The sequence below is a fragment of the Rhinolophus sinicus genome, linkage group LG15 (genome assembly GCF_036562045.2).
Source record: "Rhinolophus sinicus isolate RSC01 linkage group LG15, ASM3656204v1, whole genome shotgun sequence".
Classification (NCBI taxonomy): domain Eukaryota; kingdom Metazoa; phylum Chordata; class Mammalia; order Chiroptera; family Rhinolophidae; genus Rhinolophus; species Rhinolophus sinicus.
In genome coordinates this window covers 25724883-25737400 of record NC_133764.1, presented here as the reverse complement: position 1 = coordinate 25737400, position 12518 = coordinate 25724883, and the positions used below count along the sequence as shown (strand labels likewise).

The 12518-nt window shown below is 36.2% G+C and overlaps 1 protein-coding gene across 2 annotated transcripts; it reads left to right on the top strand.

Annotated features, from left to right (window-relative positions):
* The first annotated feature begins 2649 nt into the window (after positions 1 to 2649).
* SMG8 (SMG8 nonsense mediated mRNA decay factor) lies at positions 2650 to 7274 on the top strand. 2 transcript variants are annotated; one of them, XM_074319678.1, is made up of 5 exons: positions 2650 to 3026; positions 3099 to 4524; positions 5097 to 5242; positions 5570 to 6442; positions 6839 to 7274. In XM_074319678.1, the coding sequence occupies exons 1-5, from the start codon at positions 2694 to 2696 to the stop codon at positions 7034 to 7036; spliced, it is 2976 nt and encodes a 991-aa protein (XP_074175779.1). In that variant the 5' UTR covers positions 2650 to 2693; the 3' UTR covers positions 7037 to 7274. The 2 variants fall into 2 exon arrangements, with proteins under 2 accessions (XP_074175779.1, XP_074175778.1); XM_074319677.1 differs by having other exon boundaries at positions 2650 to 4524.
* The last annotated feature ends 5244 nt before the right edge of the window (positions 7275 to 12518 follow it).

The following is a 12518-nucleotide window of genomic DNA, read 5'->3' as shown; positions in this document are numbered from 1 at the left end:
AATACACTTAAAAACCCACCCCTACTCCTTTCTAAATTCTTGTTAGTAAATAAGAGTTGGTTGAGAAGAATTAATGGAAGACCAGTATAGCTTAATATATTAAAAAACCAGCCCATGACCTGGGGCTCCACCTTTCCTTTGAGAATTAAATGAGATAATTATTTTCCCCCCAGTGATATTGAGATATAATTGACCTATAACACTGTAAGTAGTTTAAAGCATAACATAATGATTTGATATATGTATATATTGCCAAATGATTTCCACAATCAATTTAATTAATATCCATCAATTCATAGTTACAATTTTTTTCTTGTGATGAGAACTTTTAAGATGTACTCCTTTTCAAAAATACAATAGTGTTGTTAACACTAGTCACCATGCTGTACGTTACATCCTCAGAACTTTTTATCTTATAACTGGAAGTATGTACCTTTTGGTCACCTTCACCCATCCCTCCCCCCATCTCTTCTCTGTTTCTATGAGTAGGTATTTTTAGATTCCACATTTAAGTAAGATCATACATAAATGAGACGGTTCTTGATAAGGATTTAGCACAAACACACTAAGTAATCTATGTTTATTATTTTATTGTCATTATTTGACATCCCAATGACAACTCATTCAACACAAATGATCTAATTCCATTTCTTCTTTAAAGCCAAGAGTATTTCAAAAAACAATCTAACATTTCAAAGTTCCAGTCAACTAAATCAAATATTAAGTTAAGGCTTTCCACATTTCTTCAAGGAAGAATTTTTTTTAACATTACAAATTGAAAAAAAAAAAAATTTATTTTAGAAAATAGAGATATAAAAATAAAAAAGGATGTTGAAGTAGCTTTATGTATAATTTCCAAAACTTTGAAGCAACCAAAATGTCCTTTAGTAGGTGAATGAATAAATAAATAAATTGTGGTACATCCAGATAATGAAACGTTATTTAACACTAAAAAGAAATGAGTTATCAAATCATGAAAAGACATGGAGGAACCTTAAAGGCATATTGCTAAGTGAAAGAAGCCAATCTGAAAAGACTATGTATTTTATAATTCCAACTATATGGCATTTTGGAAAAAGCAAAACGAAGGAGCCATTTAAAAGATCAATGGTTGCCAGAGCTTAGGGGGAAGGAAAGAATGAATAGGCAGAGCACAGAGTAATTTTAGAGCAGTAAGACTATTTTAAACCTGTATGTCCATAGAATGTAAATCCATAGAATGTACAACATTAAGAATAAACCCTAATGTAAACTGTGAATTTGGGGGTGATAATAATGTATCCATGTAGGTTCACAGATTATAACAAGTGTACCACTGGAGGGGGTATTAATAATACTGGGAGATGTTGTGCCAGCGTTGGGGCAGAGTATACAGGAACTATCTGTACTTTGTGCTTAATTTTGCTATGAACCTAAAACTACTTTTAAAAGTAAAGTCTATTATTAAAAAACAAACAAACAAAAAAAGGAGAGTAAAGAGAAACAGTTAAACAAATTCCAACATGTTTTAAACATTTTGGTGTATTTTTTGGTATATAATCTTCTGAGCTTGAGAAATTTTTTTAAAGCTTGTACTCCATAGAACTTTCCAAATCACTGGCTTTCTTTTCCACTGAAGTGAGTGAATTATATTTCTTTACGAATAGGATAGAAAAAGGAAATTTGTTCACTTTGCAGGCTATTTCTAGAGCGGCGTTTCTCAAACTGTACAGTGTGTACAAATCGCTAAGATTTTAAATATTTTTTGTTTTTATTCATTTTGTAATTTATTTATTGAACGCAAACACACACCACCTACTGGGTGCTAGCCAGTTATTACTAAGGGAGCATAGGGCTGGGCATGTGATAAGTGAGTGATGCCCTCGATGTGTTAAGGATCTTGCCATTTCTACAGCAATTTACAAAGCACTTTCATAGTATCTACATCATTTAGTCTTCAAAAGTACCCTGTGGGATAGATAAAGGCAAGTTTTTCGTTTGTTTGTTTTTTTTAATCCCTATTTAATTTTTTTATAGGAGTTAATTTGAACCACATTGATGACGCAGGCCAGAGAGCAAGATCTCAAATGTTCCCTAATCACCATTTAGACAATGAAAGGAAATGAAACCTGGAGAAGTTAAGGGACTTGTTTAAGATCACACGTTATTGAGACGTGGAGCCAGTACATGGTACCAGCATTGGGGCACCCAGACACCCAAGACCACCCTAGGAAGTTAGGATTTCAATCAGACAAATCACTAGGAATTAAACAACATGCATGTTCTGATTCAGTAGGGTGGGTTGTGGCCAGAGATTCTACATTTCTAACAAACTTCCTCTTAGAAATGCAGACTACGCCTTGTGTAGCGAGGTTCTGGAGCTTACACTGAACTACTTTTCTTCTTTTGTCGGTCACTTGCCACTTTTCTTTTGCAGTGTTTTTGTATTCCTTGAAATGCTTCCGATTGTCTTTCTGATACCTCGATTATTACAGTCTTCCGAAATGAGGAAAATTTTAAACCGGCTGTCTTGTAGGACTATGGAAAAGCGGCGAAAACTACTAAGTACATAGGAGGAGAGGAGGTGTGGAAGGCGGAACCTAAAGTGAGAGGACAGCAGGAACTGAAGAAGCAGAGGAGGGATTTCAAAACTGAACGAAAGCCGGTTGGTTTTACAGGGAGGACCGGAAGCATTCTAGAGAAGTCGCTGCACCATGGCGGGTCCTGTCAGCTTGCGAGAGCTTCTAATGGGAGCTTCAGCCTGGACCAGCCCTGAAAGTCCCGAGGGGTCTCCTACTGAGGGCGGAGGGAGCGCGCCTGGCGGACCGGAGCCTCCTTGGCGAGAGGATGAGATTTGCGTGGTGGGAATCTTCGGCAAGACGGCTCTGCGACTGAATTCCGAGAAGTTCTCACTTGTGAACACGGTGTGCGACCGACAGGTCTTTCCCCTCTTTCACCACCAAGATCCGGGGGACCCAGAGCCTGGAATCAGGACCGAGGCAGGCACTGTCGGGGAGGCTGGTGGAGCCGGAGACGCTGGGGCCGGGGCTGGGGCCGGGGCCGGGGCCGGGACCGCGGCCGCGCCCGCGCCCGCGCCCGGGGCCGGGGCCGGGGCCGAGGCCGCGGATCCAGTTCCGGGAGGTGTAGCTGCCGCGGAAGGTAACCAAACTGAGCCAGGTTCCCAGGACTACAGCCTTCTGCAGGCCTATTACAATCAGGAAAGCAAGGTTCTGTATCTTCTTCTCACTTCCATCTGTGACAATTACCAGCTTCTGCGGGCTTGTCGAGCCCTTCAGAGCGGGGAAGCTGGAGGCGGCCTCTCCTTACCTCATGCAGAAACGCACGAGTTCTGGAAGCATCAGGAGAAGCTGCAGTGCCTCAGTCTGCTTTACCTTTTCTCCGTCTGTCACATCCTGCTTCTGGTCCATCCCACTTGTTCCTTTGACATCACTTACGATCGAGTGTTCAGAGCCTTGGATGGACTGAGACAGAAAGTACTGCCTCTTCTCAAGACAGCCATTAAGGATTGTCCAGTTGGCAAAGACTGGAAACTAAACTGCCGACCTTGCCCACCTAGACTCCTTTTCCTATTTCAACTCAATGGAGCCCTCAAAGTGGAACCCCCTCGGAACCAAGACCCAGCTCATCCAGACAAGCCCAAGAAACATTCTCCCAAAAGGAGACTGCAGCATGCCCTGGAGGACCAGATCTATAGAATTTTCCGGAAGAGTCGTGTCTTGACTAATCAGAGTATTAACTGCCTCTTTACTGTGCCTGCCAACCAAGCTTTTGTGTACATAGTTCCAGGAAGTCAGGAGGAGGACCCAGTAGGCATGTTGCTGGACCAACTTAGGAGTCATTGTACTGTCAAGGACCCGGAATCTTTGCTGGTACCTGCACCCCTTTCTGGGCCCAGGCGATACCAGGTGATGAGGCAACACAACCGACAACAACTTTCTTTCCATGTTGACAGCAGCAGTTCCAGTTCTTCAGGGCAGCTAGTGGATTTCACTCTTCGGGAATTCCTATGGCAGCATGTGGAGCTAGTCCTAAGCAAGAAAGGTTTTGATGACAGTGTGGGCAGGAACCCACAGCCTTCCCATTTTGAACTTCCCACTTATCAGAAGTGGATCTCAGCAGCTTCAAAACTGTATGAAGTAGCTATTGATGGGAAAGAGGAGGACCTGGGGTCACCCACTGGGGAGCTAACATCCAAGATTTTAAGCAGTATTAAAGTCTTGGAAGGGTTTTTGGATATTGACACCAAATTCTCAGAAAATCGGTGCCAAAAAGCTTTACCCATGGCCCATAGTGCTTATCAGTCAAATTTGCCTCATAATTACACAATGACTGTCCATAAGAATCAGCTTGCCCAGGCTCTTCGAGTGTACAGTCAACATGCTAGGGGTCCAGCCTTTCACAAATACGCCATGCAGTTACACGAGGACTGCTACAAGTTTTGGAGCAATGGCCATCAGCTCTGTGAGGAGAGAAGTTTAACTGATCAACACTGTGTACATAAATTTCACTCATTACCTAAATCAGGTAGCTAAAATTTTCTCAGCATTTTGAAATCAAAACTTAAAGCTGTTAATTATTTTTGTTTTAAGAGTGTTTGTTCACGATGTATTGATGTTTTAAAAAGAACCCTATAGGGTTCTTTTTAAATTTAGGTGCATCAGATTTAAATTTTCCCTCCTGCTGTAAAAAAATATCAGCTATGACTACTAGTTATTTTCTTGTATTTAAAGAATGAGCTCTAGGGGATTAGGAAATGAGAACTGTTAAATAGTACAAAGTTTCAGAAATTTTATATTAACGTTTTTATCTTGGAGTGTTTGTTGAACTAAAATAAGTATAATGAAATGTAAAGTCACCATGATGATGACAAAAACTTACAAACCTTAGAAAATCCAAAAACTTTAGATTGAAAATATAATTTTACGTATTTTCACTTGTTTCTTCTGTTACGTGTATTTAGGCAAGATTTGGTGGTGATGGTGTTTTTTTCCAAAGTACTATTTGGAGAAATTTGGGGTTTAGATGCTATAGAGTGCAAATTAAATTTCACTCTGTGTTGTGTATGTGAAATTAATAGTGGCTGTTATATTTTCCAGGAGAAAAACCAGAGGCTGATAGAAATCCTCCTGTGCTATATCACAATAGCCGAGCTCGGTCCACTGGTGCCTGTAACTGTGGAAGGAAACAAGCACCTCGAGATGACCCCTTTGATATCAAGGCAGCTAACTATGACTTTTATCAGGTAGACTCTGAATTTTTCTTTTTCCTCATCTCTCTCTCTCTCTCTCTCTCTCTCTCTCTCTCTCTCTCTCTCTCTCTCCTTCTCTCCTTCTCTTTCTTTTTTTTGTTAACTGAGTAAGCTAACTGAGTAAAAATACGTATTTTTTCAGAAGGAAAATATCTACAAAAGTAAATGGCCCTACAATGTGATATGTAGACAAGGGAAAGTTCTTTATATATACTTACTTGCTTACCCATTAATTGTTGATCTTGCTTTTTAGAGTGAAGAATGTGTTATTTTAAATGGAAAGTTCACAGGGTATTTTTTTTTCTTCTTCTTCCTCTATAGCTTTTGGAAGAAAAATGTTGTGGAAAATTGGATCATATCAATTTCCCGGTATTTGAACCAAGTACTCCAGATCCTGCTCCTGCCAAAAATGAATCTTCTCCTGCCCTACCAGATGCAGATGCTGATAAACTTAAAGAAAAAGAACCTCAAACCCAAGGAGAGAGCACAAGCCTGAGTTTAGCTTTGAGTTTAGGCCAATCCACAGATAGTTTAGGTACCTATCCTGCTGATCCACAAGCAGGAGGAGATAATCCAGAAGTTCATGGTCAAGGAGAAGTAAAAACTGAGAAGAGACCAAACTTGATTGATCGACAGGCATCCACAGTTGAATATCTCCCAGGCATGCTGCATTCAAATTGCCCTAAAGGTCTCCTACCCAAATTCTCCAGCTGGTCTTTGGTTAAACTAGGCCCTGCTAAATCTTACAACTTTCATACAGGTTTAGACCAACAGGGTTTCATTCCAGGAACAAACTATCTTATGCCTTGGGACATTGTCATCAGGACTAGAGCTGAAGATGAAGGAGACTTAGACACCAATTCTTGGCCTGCTCCAAATAAAGCTATTCCTGGGAAGAGAAGTGCAGTTGTAATGGGAAGAGGAAGACGGCGAGATGACATAGCTCGAGCCTTTGTGGGCTTTGAATATGAAGACTCTCGAGGTCGGAGGTTTATGTGCTCAGGACCTGACAAAATAATGAAAGTAATGGGAAGTGGTCCAAAGGAATCAGCTTTAAAAGCCCTGAATAGTGACATGCCCTTATATATTCTGTCATCATCTCAAGGTAGAGGGCTAAAACCACATTATGCTCAACTTATGAGGCTTTTTGTTGTGGTTCCTGATGCTCCTTTGCAGATAATACTAATGCCTCAGGTAAGAAATACAACCCTTTCTGTCTTCGGAAACAAAAACTGCTGATGCTTGTTTTGATTGTTTCTTAAAAGTATAGGATAATATCAAAGTGGTTATTTCATTAAATGAGTCTTAATTTTAAATACCTTTTATACCTAATATTCTTTTTCTTGAAAAATTAATTGTGAATGTCTTAATCAGTTCACACCATGAGTTCACATCAATTGGTTCAGAATCAGAACTTAAAAGTTAAAAATCTGTAGAAAAGCAGGATAATATCTGAGACTATATAATATAGAGTATTGGATATGATTAGAGTTAGGAGTGTACCCATTACCTACAAACCTATTATTTGTTTAGGCATTTATTTTTCTGGTGTTTCTTACTGAAAATAATTATATTACTTATATTTTTCAGGTTCAACCAGGCCCACCACCATGTCCAGTATTCTACCCAGAAAAACAAGAGATCACTCTCCCACCAGATGGTCTCTGGGTTTTGAGATTTCCTTATGCATATGTGACAGAGAGAGGACCTTGTTTCCCTCCAAAGGAAAATGTGCAGTTAATGAGTTACAAGGTACTCCGAGGGGTTCTTAAAGCAGTAACACAATAAGTGTTTCCCAGCCAGTTCAATCCTAAACTTGAACTGGTTTTTGTTTTTGGTGTGTATGGAGTGTTTTATTTGGTATTTGTATACTGTGTTTTCTTGAACCTAAAATGTGTTTTGGTTTACAGGAGTTCAGTGTTTGGACAATAATTGTTCTACTATTTCATGATATTGTTGATATTTATTGTAAATAGGGCTACAACTTCCTAATAAACATTGGTTATTCTGGAAAAGACATAAAATACATGGTGATACCTCTTATTTTTCTTATTTCTGTTTTGCTGTCCATAATAAAACTTGTTTCTACCATAACTGAATGTTGCATAATCACGTTGAGCCAAAACTTTGTTTTTGCTAAAATTCTATTTTAGCTGGGATTTTCCTTAAGATGCTGCTCTTGAAATTATCTTCAAAACAAGATGATCCAGTAAGTTATCTGGTAATGCTCTGAGGACTTAATTGCAAAAAAAAGCCCTATTGTTTGGCCCACTATCCCGGTACCTGAGTTAGATTTTTTTTTCATACCATTTTATTCTTGGACTGATAAGATACCATATTTTAAATGAATGCTATCTGAACTACTGCTTTTTAACCCAAAATATTAATACATACTCTATGCTTTAAAAATTCCTATACTGTGAAGCAATTTGCTAAGTGATACAAAACTTATTAATCTATGATAACTTTCACTAGCGTCAACATGGTGACACTGACATATCACCAATTAGATAAATGTGCAAAATAACATACCAAAATTTAATGTAATTGATTATATTTTCCTAGACACATTGATTTCATAAGGCTGGGCAAACAGAGTTGGAGATTTTAGTCTCAATATGTATGAAATGTAGTATTTGTATAATACATCTTACTACTAGCTTAAAGCAGTTATTTAGGTTTTGATTGAGAAGCACATATTGGCAGTTATAAAAATAGTCACAGGGATGTAAAGTACAGCATAGGGAATATAGACAATAATATAACAACAATGGTGTCAGATGGGTACTAGACTTATCAGGGTGATCATTTGGAAATTATATAAATGTCTAATCACTATGTTCTACACCAGAAACTAAAATTGAAAAATTTTTTTAAATTAGAAATTAAAAAAAATAAAATGTATAGGGAGAAACGTGATTGACAGCCAATTTGGAACTGTAATTTAATTACATGTATTTTTATGCCCATTTACTACAATTTGATTAGGGAAAGGAGAATGTGAGCCAATGTGAAAATTAGTCTACATTCTTCTTTAATTCTGTCCTTATTTTTCATCTTTTTATATTTTTCATTCCTTTTATATCAATTTTTAAAAAATCACAATTGCTCCACTGTAACTGAAAAAAGATAAAAATTATTTTAAAAAGAAATCACAATTACTTTTGTACTAAGCATAATTTTTGGTTGGTTTTATTAAATAGCACACTGCATTTGGGAAATATAGCTAGATTGCTCTGTAGGGCATGTACTAATAGTTGTTTGGACTTTTCAATAGCCTCTAAGACTTGAATAGCAGGTTGAGAACAAATAGGTGTCAGAAGAGCAAACCTGTGTCTTTTTTTCTTTGTTTCCTTTTTAATAGCATTCCATATGGAACAACTTTACATGCATAAATTAGTAAATGATTTTCCTTAATTATTTTTGGTTACAGAAGCCACCCTAATTTGAATTTCTGTAGAGTTCTTAAATACATATTTTTATGCTATTTGTATTTATAACCTGCTTAAAAGACGATCTCAGTACTTGATGTTTGTTTTTATCCATAAATAATAGGTTTACATGTTGTGTTAGAGAAATGTGGGCTGTGCATTTGTACTGCGTACTGTTTTTTTCTTTAATCATATAAAATTTACTTCAGCAAATTTCAAAAGTGATGATTTTATTAAAGAAATTATATTTGTTTTGTAGCAGCACTTGCATTGTCCTTTACTTAGCATTTCTTTTTTTTAAATTGAGATATAAGCAGATGTTTCAAATTGATTCTTTTTTAAGAATCCCTGGGTCAGAAGGGACTTCACAGGACATCATCCTTTGGCCTGTCTTTTGATGTGTTTATGAAAAGTAAAGAATTAAAATAGAAAGTAAATCATCTTATTTGAGGAGTGCTTACTATTTAAAGGATTAATATAAATCTTTTGTAAAATAAATTACATTATTCTAGTTTTAAAAATGGTTTCACATATTGATTTACTTAAAGTTAGATTCCCCTGTATTCGCTTAAACAGGGAATCTATATCTTAGTGAAAAATAAAGAAAGAAAAGTAAAAGATAAAAAAAGAGTTTCAAAGAAACATGAAACAGAGAAGTAGAAAATGGGACTAGGGAAACCTGATGCTTAAAGGTAACAATAACTACTCTTTATTGAGTGGCACACAATAATAATAGCTATTTCATGCATATCCACTTGGTAGGTACTTTACTAAGCATTTTGCATACATTGCCTCTAATCCTTAAAACACTGCAAAATAGATATTATCCCTATTTATCGATCAGGAAATTAAAGCTTGAAGTGGTTAAATAATTTGTCTTAACATCACATAGCTACTAGGGAGTAGCAAAGTTAGAATTTAAATTGAGGACTCTGATTTCCAGGTTGTACTCTTCCTATGTTCTGCCATCTTAGAAAATGACATGAATGGAGGCGTTTTGGATGTCAGAAACATTAGGTATGATACCCCCAAAAGATCTTAGTGTTTTTTAAAACTGAATCTTGATTCTCTAAAACAGTAGTGAATCTTTATATTCTTATATCCTCTCTTGTTTTATATTTTCTTCTGTATAAAATAGTACTATAGTAGACTGGAGCAAAACAAAAAATTGATTCTACCATTTAAGAAACTTGGACAATTAATCCTGAAGTATTATTTTCTCTAAAATGGTCATGATAATTCCTCTATCACAGGGGTGGTTGTGAGGATTAAAGGAGTATATATATATATATATAAAGCTCCTAATAGAGGTGTACATAAATTCTTGGTAATTATTATTATTTGAAATTTATTTTTAAAAGAGTCCTGTAATTCTAATAGTTTGGAAGATGATGAATAAATCTTGGTTCAATTTTAGTCTGACTTTTTATAACCAGGTAAACAATACATGCAAAACACTGTGGTAAGCACCATGAGATATAGTTTTGTAGACTTGATACCTTTCCTCTGTATCTTCCTGTGGTCTTTTCAAACTGGGTCTAGTTTTTGTTAGTTTATTTATGCTCCATGTTAAACAACCTCTCAAATCTCTTGGCCATTTAATTGCTCTTTTTCTGTTCTGTCTCCCACAATTTTATGCCTATCCTAAGATATGGCATATAAAACTGTACTCAGTTCTTTTTCTTTTTTTTTTTTTAGAGGGAAGGTTTCTTGTTTTTTTTTTTTTTTGTTGTTGGGGAATATTGAGGAATAGTGTGTTTCTCGTTGTCCTTCAATCTAGTTGTGGAGGGCGCAGCTCAGCTCCAAGTCCAATCACCATTTTCAATCTTAGTTGCATGGGGCGCAGCCCACCATCCCATGTGGGAATTGAACCGGCGACCTTGTTAAGAGCTCGTTCTCTAACCAACTGAGCCATCCAGCCGCCTCTGCACTCAGTTTTCGTAATGCTGCATAACTTTCCACAAAGGCCAGCTAATAGTTTATGTTTAATTTTCTTTTTTAAAGATTTCTATTAAAATAAAGTAACAGACAATATTATATTAGTTTCAGGTGTACACAATAGTTATTCAACACTAAAGAAGTGATCACTGTAAGTCCAGTAATCATCTGATATGTTTAATTTTCAATACTGTTGATGTTTATTGGCCTAAGTTGGCACAGCAGCTCATTGGGTTGGTGTATTGAGGGAATAGTTTATTGCACTCCTAATATTGGATCCCATCTAAAACTTTGGCTGATTAATTAGTAAAATGGGGATATTAACTCCCTTATCTACCTCAAAGGATCACTGATTCAAACGTGAAAATCATGTTAATTGAATTCCTTTACAAACTCTAAATTGTTTTATAAATATAAGGGATAATTATGATTTCTTGTTTGTTTGTAACTGATAGCTCAGATCTGATCATCTTCTAAATACAATTTAAATATTTGCCCCAAACCTTTCTGTACTGAAAAATCCTGCCCATAGGTATAATAATAAAAATAATTTTCTATTTGAATAGGTATAAGAAAAATTTCTAGTGTAAACTATTTCCCTGGTTCCTTTGTATTCCAAAAACTCTTAGAGGATCATATTACATCAGTTCATTATACTTCTTTTCTCCTACTAAGTTATATGTACTTCAGTATCTGGTGATTTTTACCCTATATTTTATCTTAGCTGTTCTCTCAATATAAATGTAAGGCTACCTAGTTTATAACCTAACTTAAAAGAGTGTTTTTATTTTTGAACATACCTTTGTTGTTTTTGTAAAACTAACATGTAGTCATTGTATCTGTTATTTTTAAAGAATTTTTTTAAAACAAAGAATAGTAAGTTAACATGAAATTCCACTGTTCTGCTAGTGCTTTACTAAGCATTTGCAACGTTTTAGTAAACATCCTTCTAGACATCTGTGTGCATACATGCATAAGTAGATACGTATTCAATTTTACATAATTGCAATTAGAATGCATCTTGTTTTGTATCTACTTTTCATCACTCAACAATACATGATAGACATTTTTCCTGTCAATAAATGAGTCTGTTTTTAATGGCTGCATCATTTTTCCTGATTCGTGATTTACCTAATCTGTCTTTTATTGTTTGATATCTAGATTCTTTCCAGTTTAGGGCTCCTACAAACAATGGTGGAACACCATGGTGCATATATATCTTTTATTAACACTTGTGAAATTTTCTTTGCAGAATAAACTCTTATACCTGGGATTGATAAGTCAAGGGATACACGCATTTTACATTTTGATACATATTTTTAAATTGCCTTACAGAGAGTTGAACCATGCTCTAACCCACTAATGGATTCCCATTGTCGTAGTTGGGAATACTGATGGCAGTCTGCCAATCTGTCAGCACACTAGCTGTTCATTACTGCAGTTTTCTTATTTTGAATAGTATCACAATTTAATTTGTGGGTTCCTTCAGAACTCTTGGGTAAATACTTTCTGGTCCCAATGACATATGTTCCTAGTCAACTGTATCTGCTATCTACGGCACTAATAATTTGGGGCAAAGCAATTGTAGATGCAGTTGAAATGACAAATTAAGGAATTATTGGACTAGAGTTCAGTGTTCTTTTCACTGTATTGCATCCTGAATCTGCTACTTCTAATACATGTCAAAGGACAGTTTTTAAGTAGGAATTTCCGTAATGCTCTCTTCTATAAAGAGCAAGACTATTTTTTCCCCAAATCTTTTATTGTTCAGAAAATCAATATTATCTTTCCCAAGCCCTTGACTGAATTAAGATTGGTGACTTTGTTATAACATTGGCCACTAGTTGTACAGTCTTGAGCAAACTACTTTTCCTCTCCAGACATCAGTTTTCTCTTTACAA